Raw genomic sequence first — 22,500 nt, forward strand, 5'->3', positions numbered from 1 at the left:
TAATGAGGGAAATATGTATTTGACCCCTCTGCAAAACATGACTTAGTACTTGGTGGCAAAACCCTTGTTGGCAATCACAGAGGTCAGACCTTTCTTGTAGTTGGCCACCAGGTTTGCATACGTCTCAGGAGGGATTTTGTCCCACTCCTCTTTGCAGATCTTCTCCAAGTCATTAAGGTTTCAAGGCTGACGTTTGGCAGCTCGAACCTTCAGCTCCCTCCACAGATTTTCTATGGGATTAAGGTCTGGAGACTGGCTAGGCCACTCCAGGACCTTAATGTGCGTCTTCTTGAGCCACTCCTTTGTTGTCTTGGCCGTGTGTTTTGGGTCATTGTCATGCTGGAATATCCATCCACGACCCATTTTCAATGCCCTGGCTGAGGGAAGGAGGTTTTCACCCAAGATTTGACGGTACATGGCCCCATCCATCATCCCTTTGATGCGGTGAAGTTGTCCTGTCCCCTTAGCAGAAAAACACACCCAAAGCATAATGTTTCCACCTCCATGTTTGACGGTGGGGATGGTGTTCTTGGGGTCATAGGCAGCATTCCTCCTATAATAATAATAATCGCACCAACTGTTGTCACCTTCTCACCAAGCTGCTTGGCAATGGTCTTGTAGCCCATTCCAGACTTGTGTAGGTCTATCTTGTCCCTGACATCCTTGGACAGCTCTTTGGTCTTGACCATGGTGGAGAGTTTGGAATCTGATTGATTGATTGCTTCTGTGGACAGGTGTCTTTTATACAGGTAACAAGCTGAGATTAGGAGCACTCCCTTTAAGAGTGTGCTCCTAATCTCAGCTCGTTACCTGTATAAAAGACACCTGGGAGCCAGAAATCTTTCTGATTGAGAAGGGGTCAAATACTTATTTCCCTCATTAAAATGCAAATCAATTTATAACATATTTGACATGCGTTTTTCTGGATTTTCTTGTTGTTATTCTGTCTCTCACTGTTAAAATAAATCTACCATTAAAATTATAGACTGATCATTTCTTTGTCAGTGGGCAAACGTACAAAATCAGCAGGGGATCAAATACTTTTTTCCCCTCACTGTAGATTAGAAAGCTGCAACTAAACATGATGTTTGGACTGAATGCTAGTGCTCAGGAGTGCTACAAACACCTAAAGGCAACAATATTTGCCCGATGCATTTCAGGATTCTGTGACTCCGGCTGACGAGAAGATGCAGAAGCTTGTGGTGTGCAGTACTCAGCTGGAGGAGAGCATGAGGGAGCTGGAGGAACTACTCTGTGAGGCATGCAGAGATGACTTGGAAAGCAAGGTACGTGAGATAAACCTCTGATTAAAAAGTATTTTTCAAAATAATGTGAGCACCATATGAAGGGAATGATTGAGAATAGGAAATATCTGCACACTGGAGTCTGATGCAGTGAGTTTGAGCAGTGATGCTGGCGAGATTAGAGTAGATGAGAGGCTAAAATCTCATGTCTATCACGAGATCAGAAATTAACTTCTTAGGGATAATAGTTATGTAATGTATTATATTGTGAGGTTTATTATATATGATCTGATTTATTATTACTGTTATCATCATGGTATAATAAGAATGATGTTGGACCAACTTGCTTACGTGAACTTATAAGTACTTGATTTTTAGCCTCTTTTGCCCTATGGCTGTGTTTTAGGCATGTGAGCATGTATGTGTGTGTGTGTGTGTGTGTGTGTGTGTGTGTGTGTGTGTGTGTGTGTGTGTGTGTGTGTGTGTGTGTGTGTGTGTGTGTGTGTGTTTAATCTTGTACAGTCACATTTTGGGGAAATAATTTTTTGCCTCCAAACCGTAAAGGTTTCTGAATGTGTGTAGAAGTAAATAAACCTCTGTTGTACTTTTAGAGTTCCATAGCAAAACTTGAGGAGAAACACCAGAAGGCTGAGAAGACCATTGCTCAGCTGGAGGCGGAGAAGGCGATCCTGACCAACCAGGTGGAGAAACTCCAAGGAACATTGCAGAACATGGGGAACATGCTCACTGAGACTCACAGGGAGTGTGATGAGCTAACAGATGTAAGCAAGAAAAATCTTGCATTAAGCGGCTCCTATAGTAATAACATGAGGATTTTATTTATGTTTTAGCATTAAGCACTATTTAATCGTCTTTTGCCCCACAATATAATCGTCTTTTGCCCCATGTGTGTGTATTAGGAGTATGAGCGAGAACAGGAGGCTCACAGTATCCTCCAGAAAGAGAACGATGAGATGAAGGAGACTCTGACGCAAAAGGAGGAGTTACTACAGGTAAACTTTCCTTTTCATGAAAGCATGACTGCTACTGTAAGCTTTGTAAGAAGTAAATAAAGCCAATAAGCCCTAATCGTCATACTTCTTTAGGTCTCATTGGCTGAAGCTGAGGAGAAATACCAGAAGGCTGAGGAGTCCATTGCTCAGCTGGAGGTGGAGAAGGCGAACCTGACCAACCAGGTGGAGAAACTGCAAGAAAAAGTGCAGAACATAGAGAACATGCTCACTGAGAGTCGCAGGGAGTGTGAAGCACTAACAAACGTAAGTGAGAAAAGTCCTTGCATTAAGCAGCTCCTATAGTAATAACTAATAGTAATAAAGGTGTGTGTGTGTGTGTGTGTGTGTGTGTGTGTGTGTGTGTGTGTGTGTGTGTGTGTGTGTGCTAGTTTACTTACATTTTAGGGACATTTTGTCATTTTTCCCCCTGTATTTTAGGAGCTTGAGATGAAGAACAATGACATGAAGCAGACTCTGATGGAAAAAGAGGAATTACTGAAGGTAAACTTCCTTTTCATGAAACCATGACTGCTATTGTGAACTCTGTGTGTGTGTGTGTGTGTGTGTGTGTGTGTGTGTGTGTGTGTGTGTGTGTGTGTGTGTGTGTGTGTGTGTGTGTGTGTGTGTGTGTGTGTGTGTGTGTGTGTGTGCTTACTAATTTTGGGGGGACATTTTGTCCTTTTACAGAAATATACAAGCCTTAATTGTTGTACTTTCAGACTCCCTGCCAGAAACTAAGGAGCAACACCAGAAGGCTGTTTCAGAGGCAAAGGCAGAGATCTACGTCCTGACTAATCAAATAAAGACCCTGATACAGCGGGGGAAATAAGTATTGGACGCATCAACACTTTTTTCACATTTTGTTTTCAGATTTTTGATATTTAATAAAAAATAAATAATGAAATCATGTGTAAATATTGCCATGAATTTCACTACTGAATGGGCTCATACACAAAATATACCATAATTTAAAGCTCAATAACATTTGAAGGGAATGATGTACAGTCACAAAACCAACTGTAAAGTGTTCGACTACATGTCAGCTATAACACAGACTTTTAGATTTCTGATATTTAACCCTATAATGCATGAACCAAAAAACCTACACAAACTGACATTTTTGGTAACTGAGCGCAATTTTTTGAAAACTATGCATAGAGAACTGTGTACAGTTTATTTTATGTATGTACATGTTTTGACAGATTGTGGATGGGAGCCAAAGAAATTCAACAGTATTTACACCATTTCCAGTCAACTTTTTGAGCCCTGTTGAACTGCTTCTCTGACATGGAAAGGTATGCCACATGGATAATTGTCAGTGAGGGCGCACGGTGGCTTGGTGGTTAGCACGTTCGCCTCACACCTTCAGGGTCGGGGGTTCGATTCCCGTGGCTCTGTGTGTGTGGAGTTTGCATGTTCTCCCTGTGGGGGTTTCCTCTGGGTACTCCGGTTTCCTCCCCCAGTCCAAAGACATGCACAGTAGGCTGATTGGCGTGTCCGTAGTGTGTGTATGTGATTGTGCCCTGTCCTGTAATGGATTGGCACCCTGTCCAGTGTGTACCCTGCCTTGTGCCCGATGCTCCCTGGGATAGGCTCCAGGTTTCCCCATGACCCTGAAAAGGATAGGTGGTGTAGAAGATGGATGGATGGATGGATGGATAATTGTCAGTACTTTTAATTGTTTCATTAATAGGACATTTTTTTTGTGTGAAGAAAATGATTAATTCCAATATGGGTCATTTTGACCCTCCTTTATGCATTCATGTAGGTTTTTTGGTTCATGCATTGTAGAGTTAAATATAATTTTTTTTAAAATTAAATAAAAGGTGTGCAATATAGCTGACACCTAGTCGAACACTTTACAGTTGGATTTATGAGTGTACGTCATTTCCTTCAAATGCTATTGAGCTTTAAATTATGGTATATTTTGTGTATGAACCCATTGGTTAGTCACATACATGCCGATATTTACACATAATTTCATCATTTATTTTTATTAAATATCACAAATCTAAAAGGTGTGTGTCATACCTGACACCTAGATGAACACTTTATACTTGGTTGTGTAACTGTACGTCATTCCCTTCAAATGGTATTGAAGTTAGAAGCATGTATAACAATGTCATATGTAACTTTAGAGATGGTCCCTTAATTTCCACATATCTGCAAATATTGGAAGTCCAGCGTCGGGCCAACTTTATGCCAGTATAATCCCAAAAATGATGAAACAGAACCAGCCCTAGCAAGAGACGAATATTAACTTGAATAGCTTAAAAACTTACATGTAGTTTTAAAATGGGAAATCTCAGTGATGATTCAAGAGACTTATTATTGCTGGATAAAACACATCTAATGATACAGAGCCCATGTGAGGGCTGAATTTAGGCAACAGTACTAGTTTGCTAAACCATTTTCATGCTTCCAGGTAAACAACAGTAGTGCAATCACACACACACACACACACACACACACACACACACACACACACACACACACACACACACACACACACACACACACACTACATCACTCCATAATAAATACATTATGTCCTCTAAAGACCCTTATGCATGCTACATGTGGTTGAAGCCCACTTACAATCTACATAGAAAATGAATAGACATACATTGGTTTAAATATATATATACATATCTGCTAACAGCCATTAGGCATAAAAGCTTGGGGAGATACATTTTATTAGATTTCTTATCTATGCAATTTTCACAGGGACCTACTTAGTTGGCCTATGAGTGGGTTGCCATGTTTCCATGGTAATGATGTTTTCTACTCTTTTCCCCTGCTGCATCATCTGTATCAAGGGTGACACCCAGTGGATGAAGAATGGCAATAATTGCTTAAAACCACCAATTACTCTGTAAATAAGGTAGAATTTGAAACATTTCTAGGGCATGTTGGGTAGGCTTAGAATTACATAGATGAGTCTAATGCAAGTATTCAAAAGCACAATCAAATATGAAAGCTAATATACCAGCTGTTCCAGTTGGCTGGGTTCCTCATGAATGCCAAAGATTATACTTGATGCATTGTTCTACATTCTGTAGCAAGCTTAGTGTACTGATAAATAAAGATGTGTTTAAAATAGTGAAGGAATGGTATGATTTCATGTTTGCAATCTGGTGCTTGTGTTCAATCATTTGCATCATTGGAACCAACATCCGCTGTGAGTGAATCAGTTAGTAACAGAGAAATACACAAACATGAATTTTATAACATTGTTCACGCTGTTGTATGATATTATGCATGCACTTGAAAGAGGAGAAGCATAAATAGCAGGTTGTCTCATATGTGAAAAAAATACAAATCTACTTGTGTCGACGTTCAAAAGAAATTCACATTCACCTGGATGACTGAAGACCTTCACACTCTGCTGGAAAATCCAGTGCATTCTGGCCACCTACCTGCTGGGGGGGGGGAAACCATGGCAAATCATCTTTGCCAACTGGCAGGTTAGTTCCCAACTTCATTGTACTTCAATTTAATGATCAGTAAACATTTGAGATTTATTTATTGAGTGAGCACAGATTTATTGAGACACAGATTGGCTATTGAAAATTGCCCTTAGGGGAATGAATGTGTGAATGTGTGTGTGCATGGTGCACTGCAATGGAATGGCACCCTCACACCCAGTGTTCCTGAGATAGTCTCCAGATTCTCTGCAACCTTGACTAGAATAAGCAGTTAGTGAAGCTGAATGATGAATATTATAACAGATGACTGTTCAGCTTAGTTTATATATCATTTGTAATATTAATAAAAAAATTAAATTGCATTTATGAAAAGTTATAAAACACTTAGTAAATGTAATGACATAATGACACCAGCACCCTATAGTTATTGTTTGTTTCTTCTTCTTCTCATTATTATTATTATTATTATTATTAGTAGTAGTAGTAGTAGTAGTAGTAGTAGTAGCAGTATGTATGTATGTATGTATTATGTATGCTTTTTATGAAATTTGGCACAATGATAGAGGACGTTCTCAGTTACCTTCACAGGTGTGCACCACTTAAGCCTTCTATCTCCACCTATAGGGCAAAGATGGACATAGATTTACAATAATAACTCCACAACTGTATATCATAGGAACACGATTATACTTTCCCCTGATTCTTTGGGTCATGTTGAGTTTAACGAATGTCCACAATGTTAATTTCTGCCATATTGCTAATTTTTTTGCTCAACATCAAATCAACATTGAATCTTGTTTATATTGATTCTCTTCAACGTACAGTGTGTTATGGATCTATCATATTTGTAAGCAGGAAGTTGGCCATTTTGAAATTTAACAAAAAACTTGTTTTTTTGTTTTTTTTTGCTTCTTCGCATACAAATTTTGTCCAATCATCAGGAAATTTGGATTACAGCTTTGTCAGACCAGTTTAAAAAGCCTAGTTTCTCAGATTGATGATACTCTATGTATGTGACATTTCATCCATAAACTGATATGTTCTATTATGCTATGTCTCCAAACAAACAAACATGACGGCATATCTTGGCAATGCTTTTAGTTATTGATATCAAACTTAGTATTATTATCATTATTATTATTAGTAGTTGTACCAGTAGTAGTAGTAGTACTGTTGTTGTTGTTGTTGTTCTTTATATTGTATATAATTAAATATTTTGGTTCCTTTTGCTTTTTGGTATTCCCTTTTTTCCTTGTAATATGTACATTCTTTGGCGAATTGGCGATACAGATGCACTATTCGTCATGACAGCACATTTCAGTAGTACAGTGCAGTTCATTTGGAATGAGTTGAATTGAAACAGCGAGTCGGCTCTAAACGCCAAACTGAAAATGAACCGATTCGCTTGTGAACGATTCATCACTACATGTTCATTACACACCCCATACCGCAGATGGCGGTGACGGGTTAGTCTGAGGCTAGTCACTTACTCCAAAGAAGAAGCACACGTAACCTCTAACCTCAACATGGCGACGTCCTGTAAACATGAATGTTTTTATCGGAAACGTCTATGAACAAATCTGCTCGAGAGTTAAGGGTGAAATAGAGACAGTTGCACAGCTCTACTTTATTTAATGTTGTTTTATTAACAGCTGGTTTATTCAACCCTGAGCCGCTGGCTATCATGCAAGTTTTACTGAGACCTCTTAGTAAAGTTTTATTATTTGCTGGACTCCTTCGTAATGTTAAAATATGCAGAATACAGAGAAGAAGTCAGGGTTATACGGAGGCGTGCACTTTAATCAGACACAGATGGATAAAGACGGGTTATGTGTCAAGTACACACTGTATGAGGGAGTTCAGCTCCTCAGCACAGAAGGTAAATACAGGCTGCAGCACAAATGGATGTGTCTGGGGTTCGGATAATATGGTTTGTTACAGTGAGGATGAGTTAGACTTAATCAGTGATTCTGTAATCTACCTTTTTTGTTATTTTTAAAAATAAGTGTTCACCTAATTAGTATGTCCTTGTGACCAAGTTTTCACAGCAGTCTTTGTTTTTTCCTCTCTCAGCAGAATATCGATATGTCCCAGTTCCCTGTGGAGAAGATAAGAAACTTCAGCATCATCGCTCATATTGACCACGGGAAAAGCACCCTCGCTGACAGACTGTTGGAGATGACAGGTGGATTGTGTCGCCCTCGGCTGTAGGCACCTTACAAACACCAAGCTTAATGACTAAATGTGCATATTCGTCTCCAAAGGAGTACACACGGAGCTGCTGAAGTGACATGGTGGTTATCTTTTTATAATGTGCTATCGTAAATTAAAATGGTGAGGCCACAAGTTAATATATGAAGGCCACAAATGATGTATCTTGTGGCCATAAATTATTATATTATGGCTGTGGGCAAGTGTAAGTATTTGAGCGACCAAACTGTGATGGTTAGACGACCGGGTCCGAGCATCTCTAAGTCAGCAGGTCTTGTGGGGTGTTCCCAGTATGCAGTGGTTACTACATACTAAACATGGTCCAAGTAAGGACATCTTTTGTACCGGGGACATGGTCATGGGTGCCCAAGGCTCAGCATGTGGGGCATGAAGGCATGCCTGGTCCGATCCCACAGAAGAGCTACTGTAGCACTATTGCTGGAAAAGTTAATATTGGCTATAATAGAAAGGTGTCAGAACACACAGTGCATCACAGATCACAACTGGCTGTGTATCGAGTTGTGTACCGCAGACCAGGCAGAGTGCCCATGCTGGCCCCTGTCCACCACCAAAAGTGCCTACAATGGACACATGAGCATCAAACTGGACCATGGAGCAGTGGAAGAAGGTGGCCTGGATTGATAAGTCACGTTTTCTTTTACATCATGTGGACGGCCAGTTCCACTTAGCTGGGGAAGAGATGGCACCGGGATGCACTATGGGAAGAAGGCAAGGTTGCGGAGGCAGTGTGATATTCTGGGCAATGCTCTTCTTGGAAAACTTGGGTCCTGGCATTCATGTGGATGTTACTTTAAGACGCACCACCTACCTAAACATTGTTGAAAACCAAGTACACCCCTTCATGGCAACTGTATTCTCTTTTTCAGCAAGATAATGCACCCTGCCACAAAATTGATCAGGAATGGTTTGAGGAACATGACAAGGAGTTCAAGGTGTTGACTTGGCCTTCAAATGCTCCAGATCTCAAGCCGTTCGAGCATCTGTGGGATGTGCTGGACAATCAAGTCAGATCCATGGAGGTGCCACCTCTCAACTTACAGGACTTAAAGGATCTGCACAAGGAGGACCTACACAATATTAGGCAGGTGGTTTTAATGTTATGGCTGATCAGTGTATGTCCATGTGGCAATCTCAGTAGTTCTAGTATCCTGATATGCATCATTCCGAGATTAAAGTGTGATGAAATCGGTCATCTCCATGCTTATGTTCTCGTGGTCACAGTGGTGTTTCACTCATTTTAAAATCCAATAGTAGCCACATAGTCAGTATTTTATGCCCACAATCTAAAAAATAGATCTCGAGCACCTTATTAAATAACCACCAAGTGACCTCAGTGGCTCTGTGTATACTACTAAATGGATATTCTACTGAACACTTTGCCTTGAAATCTTTCATATATTTTGTGCAGGTGCCATTGCAAAAACCGAGCGGAATAAACAGGTGCTGGACAAACTGCAGGTGGAGAGAGAGAGGGGAATCACAGTAAAGGCTCAGACTGCCTCTCTGTTCTATAAGCATGAGGGACAGACTTATCTGCTCAATCTCATCGACACACCGGTCAGCATTACAAAAAAAAATCACAATCCTAATTTTATTAGTTATATAGTGAATGAAAGACTTTTAGGTTGTCCTCCAATTAATTTCTTGAACCTCTGCTGCATATTTATCACATACAGTATAAAAGTTTTCAGTTTTAAAAAGGATTTAATTAAAGGTCTAGATTTCATTTATGTCTGTTTTTTTCCCCGCCATCTGTTCTCAGGGTCATGTTGACTTCAGCTATGAGGTGTCGCGCTCCATATCAGCCTGCCAAGGAGTTTTGCTCATAGTAGATGCAAATGAGGTACCGTGTATCAAGGAGTCTTAAGTGCAGCTTTCGTTCTTGCATGAACACTTTAGTCATATTAGTGCTTTAGCTGGAATAATCCTTTAAGAGATTTAAATGTGTGCACCTCTACGTTCTCTATACCAGGGTTTGTGAGCTGGCAGACTGCAGTCATGATGCAGGGAAAAAGTACTTTAGCAGAGAAAGAAATACTGTTTTAACACACATCAGTTTGGTTTGTGTAGAAGATCCTTTTTTTGTGCCCTATGCAATCACGTAAATAATTTAGCTGATCAGATTAACTAAAGTTAGGTTAGTTACATTTATATAGCACTTTTCTAGACACTCAAAGCATGTTACATAGTGGGGGGGTCGGGTCTCCTCAACCACCACTTGTATGATGTGATGGCAGCCATTTATAAGCCATACATACACACCAGTGATGTAGCCAATTGGGCATTATGAGGGGGCCATGATAGAGAAGGGCAAATGGGAGAATTTCACCAGCACATACATCTAGTCTTTTATGATAAGTGTCCTGGGATTTGTATTGACTGACGAGGACCTTGGTTTAAGGTCTAATCTGAAGGAAGGTGTTTTTACAGTATATTAAGCCCCCCCACAGAGTGAGCACCCCCTGCTGGCCACACTAATATCAGTTCCAACACCCTTTCTCCAGGAGGCTTCCCATACAAGTACTGGCCAGGCTCAACCCTGCTTATCTTCAGTGGGAAACCAGGCGAGAACCACAGGGAGATATGGCTCTAGCAAGCGTTTTACAATATTTGTGCATAGTCTGCATTCCAGTTCATCCTAAAGGTGTTCAGTGGGGTTGAGGTCAGGGCTCTGTGCTGGCCACACAAGTTCTTCCACTCCAACGTTGACAAACCATGTCTTCATGGACCTCACTTTGTGCACAGGAGCGTTGTCATGATGAAATAGGTTTGGGTTCGGTCCAAATCCCAGCAAAGGAAATTTTTAAAGCTACAGCATACAAAATTTTGCGGCCGCAGTTTGTGGGAAGGCCCACATATGCATTTGATAGTCATGTGTCTGCATATTTTTCCGCAAAAATTTCTATGATGGTAGTCAAAAGTGATAAAGTTGACCCACTTTGAATTGATGTGTCTTGTTTACGGATAATGAATTAAGCATTTAACAGCCAACTTTCCAGCATTCAGTCATGTAAGTTGCGTATTCAAACCTTTGTAAGGAAGGAATTTTGTTATGGTGTTTTTTTTGTTGTTGTTGTTGAATATCTCTGCTCAGTACAATGAGGCAATTTACCCAAACAGCACTCTAACACAACATTTTTCAAATAATTAATATGGTGATAGCATAAAAGTGATTTGTTTGTAATAGCTTAAGCTGTATTGCATGCACTTTACAATGTTGTGTTTATTTCTGTTCGTCACTATTAAAGGGAATACAGGCACAAACAGTGGCAAACTTCTACTTGGCGTTTGAAGCTCAGTTAAACATAATACCAGTTATAAATAAAGTAAGTGCATACTTTTGCCAAATATCATGCTTGTTGATATTGTAAGTTTACGTTTGTGTGATCGAATTCTTTTCTTTCGTAATCAGATTGATTTGAAAAATGCAGATCCTGACAGAGTGGAAAAGCAAATCGAAAAGATGTTTGATATTCCAAGTGAGGAGTGTATCCGGGTGAGCATGCGTCGTGAGTTGAGAAATAATTGTGCTACACGTGCAACAATGTTTAACTCGTGCTTTTTGAAATCTTTGTCTTTAGATTTCTGCAAAATTAGGCACAAACGTGGACCAAGTTCTTCAGGAGGTAGTGAAGAGAATACCTCCGTGAGTTTTCCTCAAATTCTTTTGAATCTTTTCCGTTCTAAATTTACACCTCTTTATTTGGAGTGTCGCATATTTGAAATTGTTTTAATTTTTGCTTTTAAATAAAAGTAAATGTTTAGTGTGATTCTAATCATAGTTTGTTCTGAAATCTTATTTGCCAACACGTGGCTTGGAGACTATCAGCTTTCAGTTTGTCCGTTTTAACGATGCCATATCTAAGGTTATTGCTGATATTTCTGTGCGGTAGATTTGCTAAGGATTATTGCTCCATTGCTATGATTTGAACGCTTACTCATTATGAAATGCCTACACATAAATGTGCATATATAGAAGTATATAAGTTTTCTTAATCTTGAAAGTTTTTCTTGACTCTTTCCAGACCCACAGCTAAGCTAGAGGAACCATTTAAAGCCCTGGTCTTTGACTCGACTTTTGACCACTACAGAGGAGTAGTAGCCAATATCGCCTTGTTTAGTGGACAGGTCTGTAAGGGGAACAAAATTGTCTCGGCCCACCTGGGAAAGACGTACGAGGTCAATGAACTGGGGATTCTGAGGCCAGATGAACAACCCACAGAGAGACTGTAAGAAACTTTTACGAGCACGTAAACACTGATATTGGATACTAGCTTGCTAAAAGGACAATAATCCAACTGTGAAATGTTGTCATTACCAAAATTTCCTCTGATTCACACTAATTACAAAAACCTGAACTGTCCCCACTACTTGGGGACAGAATCTACAGAGTAAATCAAAGTTACAAAGTTCCACTATGCGATTTAGATGTTATTATTTGCACAAACAGTAGTTGCTACATATATTTTGTGCCCTAACTCTCACTTTTGATCTCAGCTTTGCAGGGCAGGTGGGTTATGTTATAGCTGGCATGAAGGAAGTGAAGGACGCTCAGATTGGAGACACATTCTATATCCAAAATCAGCCGGTGGAGGCACTGCCTGGCTTTAAACCTGCTAAGTGCATGGTCTTTGCAGGTATACAGCTTTCATTTAAAAGCATTTGCAATGGCGTATATTTCTATAATTCTGTTCAGTAACACTGTATTTTCCTGAAACGGTGTGTTACACTGCATTTATTGAAATCTGAAATTGCTAATTGCTTGAAGGACATTGTTAGACCTGCACTGACAATGATAGTCCTCTTATTGTTACCACAGAGACGTCCCTCCCGGATGTATCGATTTTGCAAGCGACGAAATTAATGCGATATCAAGTAAATTCTGCGATATTCTGAGGAGCTTGCAGTTTTTCTAATTTACTGCAGATTTTCCGCAGATTACGGTCAATACATGTGATGTGATGTCATCACAACACGCATTCAGTCAAAGCCCTCTTCCATTTACGTACGTCGAACATGAATACAGCTGAAAGGTCTCATTTACCAACAGAACATCACTGCAAACGACCGTGCAAAACAATTTTATGCAATTTTGCCAATTCAAGTAGTTTTCCCCAAAAAAAAGCACAAAAGCTCAGCAAGTTGCATCACAAATTTTTGAAGAAATAAAGAGCAGCAGCAAAATCAAGCATTTTTAGCCACAACAATCCCCGGAAGAAAAAAAAATTATGTAATTAATTTTAGTGAATTTGTGTGTGGACCACATCCAGAGTAAGGTGTATGTAACCTTTTAATGTAATAAAGCTATAAGGAAATGAATATTCCAAATGAATGGCAGTGAATATCTGTGGATCTGTGTTTGCGTCTTGTTCTCAGAGTAAGCAGGGCCATCTAAAGTCCATTTTATGTAATAGTGTCTAACTGTTGCTTAGACCCATATTGCTTAAATTGAATTCAATGTGTGTGTGTATGTGTGGTAGGTATATACCCTACAGATCAGTCGGAGTATCCTTCTCTACGCAGCGCGGTGGAGAAGCTCACTCTGAATGACTCTAGCGTGATGGTGCAGAGAGACAGCAGTCTGGCTTTGGGGGCTGGCTGGAGGTCTGGATTTAATATGTTCACATTTACCTACCTCTCTCCCATACTGTTATGTCACAACAGAACTATTATGGTGGAAATGCAGCAATTATATCATGAGAACTCACCCCTGGATCTTTTTTGTTCTCTCAGGCTGGGATTTCTGGGTCTCTTGCATATGGAGGTCTTTAACCAGCGTTTGGAGCAGGAGTATAATGCCTCTGTTATAGTCACAGCTCCAACAGTGCCATACAAAGCTGTACTGGCCTCACCCAAACTCATAAAGGTATAATGGTACACTTGATGATTGGGTGTGGTACTTTAATTCTTTAGTATTTTATACATTACATATGCTATATATGTAACCATCACAGCCAGTCTGTGTTGGCAGTGTTCAAGCCCCAGCTCTGCCAAGCTGCCACTGTTGGGCCCTTGAGCAAGGCCCTTAACCCTCTCTGCTCCAGGGGCGCTGTATCATGGCTGACCCTGCGCCCTGACCCCAGCTTCACATGCAAAGAAAAAAATTTCACTGTGCTATGTATATGTGATCAATAAAAACTCATTATCATTATACATACCTTTAGACCATATAGTATAGTGTAAGTCCTTACAGAGAAAATTAATAACTCGTAATATATCTATGAGTAATGATCTGAGTTACTGTAGAGTATGGAGAATAGATGTACTGTCTTACTGTGTCGAGTAGGAGTATGGGCAAGAAGTGGTGACCATTGTAAACCCAACCCAGTTCCCTGAGAGGTCTTGTGTCGTGGAATACCAGGAGCCCATGGTAATGGGAACTATCATCAGCCCTGACGACTTCACTGGGAAGATCATGAGCCTCTGTCAGGTATGACTGGCATACAATTATCATGAATCACACAGATCTGTTCTGAATGTAGCGATAATCTGATAAAAATTCATTTCGATTCTTGCAAGCTTTCACTTTATTATTGTCCTACTTCTAATAAATAATATGATTTCTTGATGCTAAAACCTCGTGTGTATAACATGAGTGTTCAACACTCGTGGATTTATTGATAATAAACCTATTTTTCCACTAAACATAAAATACGGTTATGATATACATTTACATTTATTCATTTAGCAGATGCTTTTATCCAAAAGCGACTTACAAACGTACAACAAAATTACATTAATGTGTCTATTCAACACACAATTCTGACTAGAATTGATACCAAGTGGTATGAAACGTATATGCTGTTACTGCTTATTTTCAGAGCCGCAGAGCTATTCAGAAGAACATGGTTTACATCGATGACCACCGAGTGATGATGCAGTACCTGTTCCCTCTAAACGAAATCGTGGTCGATTTTTACGACGAGCTTAAGTCCATGTCATCAGGATACGCTAGGTAATGTTACTGATGAATAGAGTTACCCATACAAGCTGGAAGAGTTGAGAATTGAGCTGTCGTTTTAGTCCGATTCAGCATTTTCACACCACAGTGCAATTTCTCCTCTCCAGCTTTGACTACGAGGATGCTGGCTACGAACCAGCCGAACTGATTAAGATTGATTTCCTGCTCAACGGGAAACCAGTGGAAGAACTCACCACTATTGTTCACAAGTAAGCGTTACAGTCACACAGGGTGCATTTGCATGGCTAGCAGAGTCAGTGAACACTACATAATTGTGCAGACTAAATTCGTGAGCAGTCTCATTTAAATTGCAAACTATTCCCAGAGTTACCAGCCACATGATGGAAGCGAAGAGTTTGTTTTAATTACAGCCTTTGCTATGTTGCTGCTTTTAGAGACCGGGCCTATAATACAGGGAAAGCCATGTGCATGAGGCTGCAGGAATCCATCCCCAGGCAGATGTTTGAGATTGCTGTACAGGCAGCCATCGGAAGCAAAGTCATCGCCAGGGAAACGTGAGTCATAGTGCTGCTTATTTTGAGAAATGGCATGTATATAAGTAGTTAAGTGTTTTGTAACATTTGCATTCATACTTATTCTCGCAGAATTAAAGCATACAGAAAGAACGTCCTAGCGAAATGTGTAAGTGACACCTCTTTCCTAAGTTAACTATTTATTGGTATACTCTTTTGGCCCTGACACTAATATAAATTCTACTGTTCCTAACAGTATGGTGGTGATATCACACGAAAAATGAAGCTGTTGAAAAAACAAGCGGAAGGCAAGAAGAAAATGAGGCGCATTGGAAATATTGAGGTCCCCAAAGAGGCCTTCATTAACGTACTGAAAAGGAAGTAGAAACTCCAAGAAGAAAATGTCAAAAATGCTACATACTGAGGAAGAAAGCTGAATCAGAAAATCCTAATCAAATCTGAGGTGCCTATGGCTGATTTTTCAAGGCAGCATCCTATGTTATGTCCTAAGGATCCCATAATCCAGTGTTCCAATAGCATGTGTAAAAAAAAAATAATAATAATAAAAAAGACTACTGAAGTTGCAGACCACACAGGGCCGCCTGCGAAAACCAGACTCATGGTCACAGCCATGGCCCCACCCTCCCTTATTGGATTAGGTACAAAAAAAATTCCTGGGAGACGAGAAGTTTCAGACAAACGTCCTTCATCAGCTGTGCAATATATACATTTTTATTCAAATGAAATACTGAAATTTGTATCGATTCCCGGGCAGCTCAGGAGCCCTAAGTGACTGCTTATACTGCTGATAGATTCAAAAATATCCCCCTATAAGACATCTATAATTATTTTCACTCAAAAATGTATTTTTAATGAAATAGCTGGTATAGTATTTTAAGTGTATTTGTCTCCACTAATACTTTATTCAGTCTAGTGTAACGAGCCTTTTGGTTTACTGCCCTTTAGCATATTTTATTATTTTGATGTAAGGATTCTCTTACAGGTATCTTTATGGATGTGAAAGCTCTGCCTTCTAGGACACTGAAGTATGAGGCAGTATAGCGAATAAGGCAGCTACCTTCTGTTTCAGACACCTCCAAGGAGTTTTTGTGCATCTCTTGTACAAAATAAAACAAAGGCAACCCGAGTAAACACACAATACAGTTTTTAGTAATTTTTTTAATTGAAGCAAAAAAAGTTATCCAACACCTATACACCCATGTGAAAAACCCCTTAAACAAAAAATCTGGTTGTGCCAGCTTTAGCAGCAATAACGCCAACCAAATGCTTCCATTAACTGGAGCTCAGTCTTTCACTTACTTCTAGGACTAGAACTTACAACTATGCTCTGGATCATTGTCTTGCTGCATAATCCAGTTGAGTTTCAACTTATCCTTCAAACATTCTCCTAAACATTTTCTGGTAGAACAGAATTAATGTTTCCCTCAATTATTATAAGTTGCCCAGGCCCTGAAGTAGCAAAGCATCCCCACACCATCACACCTCCACCACCATGCTTGACCATACATATGATGTTCTTTTTGTGGAATTATGTGATTAGTTTACACCAGATGTAACGGGACCCCTGTCTTCCAAACAGTTCCACTGCAGTGGTTTTCACCTTGTCACGCTTCCATGGATGCCATTTTTACCTAGTGACTTTCTGATATTGGAGTCATGAACAGCGACCTTTATTGATGCAAGACAGCCCTGTAGGTCCTTTGATGTTGTCCTTGGGTCTTTTGTGACTTGCTGGATGAGTAGTTGCTGTGCTCTTGGAGGCAATTTGGAACGTCGGCCACTTCTAGGAAGGCTCACCACTGTGCCGTTTTTCCATTTGGTAAATGATAATGTCTCGCACTGTGGTCCTTTGGAGTCCCAGACCCTTTGAAATAGCTTTGTAACCCTTCCCAGACTGATGTATTTCAATCACCTTCTTCCTCATCATTTCTGGAATGTTTTTCAACTTTGGCATAGTGTGTTACTGGGTAAGACCTTTTAACCAACTTCATGCTGTGAAAAAGTTCTATTTAAGTGTTGATTTGATTGAACAGGGTTGGCAGTAATCAGGCCTGGTTGTGTATAGTCCAGCTGAACACCATTATCAATACAGTTTCATAGATTTGGGGAATGAACTATGGGGGCAAATACATTTTCACAGAAGCTCAGTTGGTATTGGATATCTTTTTGCTTCACTAATTAACTCTCATTTAAAACTGTATTTTGTGTTTACTCAGGTTGCTTTTGTTTTATCTTAGAATTTGTTTTAATTTTTGAAGCAATTTAGTATAAGATATACACAAGAAATCAGAAACTTTTTTACATCACTGTGTGTATTTATTTATGTTGTGTAATGGACTGATGAAAGAGTAGTGTGTGGTCATGTAAAATGTAAATACAGACCTCAATATTGTTTTAAAAATTAATTTATATGCATTATTGGCTTTATGGGTGTAAAGAAATGCTGAAGAGAGTCTGTGTTTAATTCTGTAAAGCACTTAAAGGAAATAATGCATTTTTAATTCCAAGTGAAGCATGTTCATAGACCTGGAGCCAGTGGTATGTACACTGGGTGTGAAGCTGGAATACACCCTGGAGGGGACATCAGGTCATTGCAGGGCATCATGCAGACACACATTCACACAATCACTTACAGCTGGGGGAATTTAGCATAGCCAGTCTACCTCCCAGCATGTTTTTGGGAGGTGAGAGGCTAATGGCGGTGAAAGAATAATGAATTACAGAAAATACTGTAAGTTTATACTTTATATGACTGATACATTTGGGATTTCCAGACATAGTTCATGGGCCAGACAAAAGCTAAAACACTTATTTAAACCAAACAAGCTTTATTTATCATCATTCATACAACCTGGATCATGTAAAGAAGATTTGGTATTGAAATGAAAGTCTGGTAACAGCTATTTTACTAATGAGGTAAATGAAAATCTTTTAACAAACAAATAAGCAAAAACTAACACAGTGACTCAGCTTTCAAAGGTATGGTATAGTTTAATCAAATCAATGTCAATATCTTGCGCAACATAACTCTAGAGTAACGTTCCATGCAGTAACATGTCTAAACACTAGGAATAAAGAAAGTAAAATGGGTTTGCTATAACAATAAAACAGCAGCCAACACAGTAATAACGAGGAGTGTACATGTGTTGGGAACATTCTAAACCGTCATTATAAAATAGGCTCAGTTGGATTTATGATGTTGAAATGTTTACATTTACTGGATCAGGCTTTATGAGCTGCTGTTTTTCACACAGCTGCGCGAGTATGTCAACGGTAGTGGCCCATAGTTATAAACGTCAAGCTAATAAGGAAATTTGGGAAATAATTTTTGGAAAAAACACCACTGATGCTGGTCCCAAATAAAGCTGTCAATCACTTAAGGTTCTGGGGATGGATTGGTCTATAGCATGCCTGAAACAAATCCATGTAGATTATGGTTTAATCCAAAATGGCTCCCTATATAATATATATTGTAATACCAAGAGTGTAAAAGGCACTATTTCAAGCCACAAATAGCACACTACATAGAGAGTAGGAAGTCATTTTGAATTTAGCCTATAACTTTGGTTGGATTTGACTTAAATGCCTCAGTATATTAATTAGCAGAATCAAGGTTTCTCCAGGTCAGGGCTACAGAAAGGGCCTTATAGTGAAATTGTCTTTTTAAACTGTAATTTTCACCAACATGAACCCAAAATATACGGGTCTGAAATGTACATGAGCACCAGATACATTCACTGTAGGTTAGGCTTGGAAATACTTAAATGTGTGTGTTTTAAGACATTTGAAGGGAAAGGTCTGTTCAAGTAACTTAAACCAGATCTCATGTGAACAATATTTTCCTTATCGATGACCCATACACATTTTGAAATAAATGATTAAGTACAAGAAATGTCTTGAACTTATCATTTCAATACAATAATAGCACTTCAAGGCACATTATATTCACCATGGACAAATAGTGTTAAACACAGGAGTGAATTAAAACGGTGTTTTACACAAGAGGTCTTTCTTCAGTAACAGTGAAAGGCCAGAAATGTCTTATGAAATGAAATTATGACATGTCTAACAAAACTTGCCTTCAAACTCATTCCCTCCTGTTCTTTATAATATTTGTCTTACCGATGGTTACAAATTGGCAGACAAGAGATTGCATTTGCTGTTTTGCAAGTAAACATTAATGTGATGCAAACCTGTAATCTACACATCACTGGTGTGTCAGGTACCTTTGTGAGCCTTGGGGGCTTGAGTCATCTCTGAAACCACTTTCCACGACGGCAAACTGATGCAAATCCGCTTAATTCCCTGGCCTTAATCCTTATAGTCCTTCATGCTGTGTGTCGGCTCAACCAGCTGATTGTGAACGTGCATCAACCCTGTAAGAAAAAGGACTTGGAGATGAGGAGAAAAATTCTGGTAACTCTGAGGAATGACAATATTGTAGTCTCGGGCAAATGGAGAGTTACAGATGCTGAATAATCTGCTCCAAGAAAGTCTGAAGAAGAAAAAAAAACATCTATCCCAACATCTAACCTAAAGTACTAAAAAAAAAATCCTAAGAAAAAAGATGTTAAGATCATACAAATATAACCCTCAAGAAAAGCAGCTACCAATAATGAAGTGTTCTGTTGCATTATCTATATTGTTTTAGCTCAAAGTATGAGGAGGACATGTAGATTCGAGACTACAAATCACTGCTGCAAGTCACTCTAGATAAGGGCTTTGAATGTAAAAGTCTGCCTTTAAAATTGTGGATAATAAAACGTCATTAACCCACCAAGTAAGAAAACACAGGAGGTCACTCGGAGGAGAACTCGGTATTCATGTGTCTGAATAAAACTGTCAATTGGTGTAGCATAGCAGAGCTGAGGTATTTCACCTTCTTCCTCATCATTTCTGGTTGTGTCCAGTCCAGCTGAACCCCATTATGAATGCAGTTTCATTTGGGGAATTAGTAACTACAGGGGCAAATACATTTTCACACAGGCCCAGTTGGTATTGGATAACGTTTTTTATTTAAATTAATAACTATCATTTATAAACTGTATTTTGTGTTTACTCAAGTTGCCTTTGTTTAATCTTTGATTTTGTTTTCATTCCTGAAACAATTTAGTATGAGATATACACACTAAATAAAAGAAGAAATCAGGCAAATACTTTTTCACAGCACATACAGTGGGGGGAAAAAAGTATTTGATCCCCTGCTGATTTTGAACGTTTGCCCACTGACAAAGAAATGATCAGTCTATAATTTTAATGGTAGATTTATTTGAACAGTGAGAGACAGAATAACAACAAAAAAATCCAGAAAAACGCATGTCAAAAATGTTATAAATTGATTTGCATTTTAATGAGGGAAATAAGTATTTGACCCCTCTGCAAAACATGACTTAGTACTTGGTTTAAAAACCCTTGTTGGCAATCACAGAGGTCAGACGTTTCTTGTAGTTGGCCACCAGGTTTGCACACATCTCAGGAGGGATTTTGTCCCACTCCTCTTTGCAGATCTTCTCCAAATCATTAAGGTTTCGAGGCTGACGTTTGGCAACTCGAACCTTCAGCTCTCTCCACAGATTTTCTATGGGATTTAGGTCTGGAGACTGCCTAGGTCACTCCAGGACCTTAATGTGCTTCTTCTTGAGCCACTCCTTTGTTGACTTGGCCGTGCGTTTTGGGTCATTGTCATGCTGGAATACCCATCCACGACCCATTTTCAATGCCCTGTCTGAGGGAAGGAGGTTTTCACCCAAGATTTGACGGTACATGGCCCCGTCCATCGTCCCTTTGATGCGGTGAAGTTGTCCTGTCCCCTTAGCAGAAAAAAACCCCCAAAGCATAATGTTTCCACCTCCATGTTTGACGGTGGGGATGGTGTTCCAGGGGTCATAGGCAGCATTCCTCCTCCTCCAAACACGGCGAGTTGAGTTGATGCCAAAGAGCTCCATTTTGGTCTCATCTGACCTCAACACTTTCACCCAGTTATCCGCTGAATCATTCAGATGTTCACTGGCAAACTTCAGACGGGCATGTATATGTGCTTTCTTGAGCAGCGGACCTTGCGCGCGCTGCAGGATTTCAGTCCTTCACGGCGTAGTGTGTTACCAATTGTTTTCTTGGTGACTATGGTCCCAGCTGCCTTGAGATCATTGACAAGATCCTCCCGTGTAGTTCTGGGCTGATTCCTCACTGTTCTCATGATCAATGCAACTCCACGAGGTGAGATCTTGCATGGAGCCCCAGGCCGAGGGAGATTGACAGTTCTTTTGTGCTTCTTCCATTTGTGAATAATCGCACCAACTGTTGTCCCCTTCTCACCAAGCTGCTTGGCAATGGTCTTGTAGCCCATTCCAGACTTGTGTAGGTCTACAGTCTTGTCCCTGACATCCTTGGAGAGCTCTTTGTTCTTGGCCATGGTGGAGAGTTTGGAATCTGATTGATTGATTGCTTCTGTGGACAGGTGTCTTTTATACAGGTAACAAACTGATATTAGGAGCACTCCCTTTAAGAGTGTGCTCCTAATCTCAGCTCGTTACCTGTATAAAAGACACCTGGGAGCCAGAAATCTTTCTGATTGAGAGGGGGTCAAATACTTTTTTCCCTCATTAAAATGCAAATTAATTTATAAAATTTTTGACATGCATTTTTCTGGATTTTTTTGTTGTTATTCTGTCTCTCACTGTTCAAATAAACCTACCATTAAAATTATAGACTGATCATTTCTTTGTCAGTGGGCAAACGTACAAAATCAGCAGGGGATCAAATACTTTTTTCCCCCACTGTATATAATATACAGTATTGTGCAAAATGTAGGCATCCCATTTTTTTAGTACAAACTTTGTTATAGATTTTTTTATTTTATAACTTCTACATTATCGAGTCAGTACAAAAGAACATTTTAGATTCCCAAACATTAGTTTTCTAGCACAAAATTAAATGTTACAGGAAGTAAAGAAAGCAGGATATTATATAAGAGACCACTTTTCAGACAAAAAAGCACTACGAAGGCTTCTGGGTTTTGCTGCAAAAAAAAGAGCAATTGTGACAGTAAAATTCTCCAGAAGAAATGTGGCTGGTTCTGTAAGATGCTCAATAAAACTTACAGCTCAATTCCATATAAAACTGCACTGA

The 22,500-nt window shown here is 39.5% G+C and overlaps 3 protein-coding genes across 5 annotated transcripts in view; 2 read left to right on the plus strand and 1 right to left on the minus strand.

The window, feature by feature from the left end:
* Window positions 1-3,573, plus strand: part of LOC108268635 (myosin heavy chain, skeletal muscle-like) — a 4,620-nt gene extending 1,047 nt beyond the window's left edge. Inside the window, exons 3-8 of the mRNA XM_017473698.3 lie at window positions 1,161-1,286; window positions 1,856-2,026; window positions 2,165-2,257; window positions 2,351-2,521; window positions 2,696-2,758; window positions 2,977-3,573. Coding sequence (XP_017329187.1) covers window positions 1,161-1,286; window positions 1,856-2,026; window positions 2,165-2,257; window positions 2,351-2,521; window positions 2,696-2,758; window positions 2,977-3,048 — 696 coding nt within the window. The 3' untranslated portion in view covers window positions 3,049-3,573. The remainder of the gene's footprint in view (window positions 1-1,160; window positions 1,287-1,855; window positions 2,027-2,164; window positions 2,258-2,350; window positions 2,522-2,695; window positions 2,759-2,976) is intronic.
* A 3,606-nt stretch (window positions 3,574-7,179) lies between these two features.
* On the plus strand, window positions 7,180-18,652 carry guf1 (GTP binding elongation factor GUF1). Of its 3 annotated transcripts, none has more exons than XM_017473672.3 (17): window positions 7,180-7,564; window positions 7,759-7,870; window positions 9,326-9,474; window positions 9,680-9,760; window positions 11,166-11,243; window positions 11,330-11,413; window positions 11,499-11,563; window positions 11,943-12,146; window positions 12,415-12,554; window positions 13,398-13,521; window positions 13,651-13,783; window positions 14,204-14,347; window positions 14,739-14,872; window positions 14,986-15,087; window positions 15,274-15,393; window positions 15,484-15,520; window positions 15,608-18,652. In XM_017473672.3, exons 1-17 carry the CDS (start codon window positions 7,370-7,372, stop codon window positions 15,734-15,736), a joined length of 2,031 nt encoding a protein of 676 aa, XP_017329161.1. In that variant the 5' UTR covers window positions 7,180-7,369; the 3' UTR covers window positions 15,737-18,652. The 3 variants fall into 3 exon arrangements, with proteins under 3 accessions (XP_017329161.1, XP_017329162.1, XP_053538104.1); XM_017473673.3 differs by having other exon boundaries at window positions 7,762-7,870; XM_053682129.1 differs by having other exon boundaries at window positions 7,424-7,564; window positions 7,762-7,892.
* The window catches only part of gnpda2 (glucosamine-6-phosphate deaminase 2), an 11,337-nt gene continuing 7,180 nt past the window's right edge, over window positions 18,344-22,500 (minus strand). Inside the window, exon 7 of the mRNA XM_017473696.3 lies at window positions 18,344-19,748. Within this exon, the coding sequence (XP_017329185.1) occupies window positions 19,684-19,748 (65 nt within the window). The 3' untranslated portion in view covers window positions 18,344-19,683. The remainder of the gene's footprint in view (window positions 19,749-22,500) is intronic.

Source organism: Ictalurus punctatus, chromosome 8, assembly GCF_001660625.3.
Source record: "Ictalurus punctatus breed USDA103 chromosome 8, Coco_2.0, whole genome shotgun sequence".
NCBI lineage: Eukaryota > Metazoa > Chordata > Actinopteri > Siluriformes > Ictaluridae > Ictalurus > Ictalurus punctatus.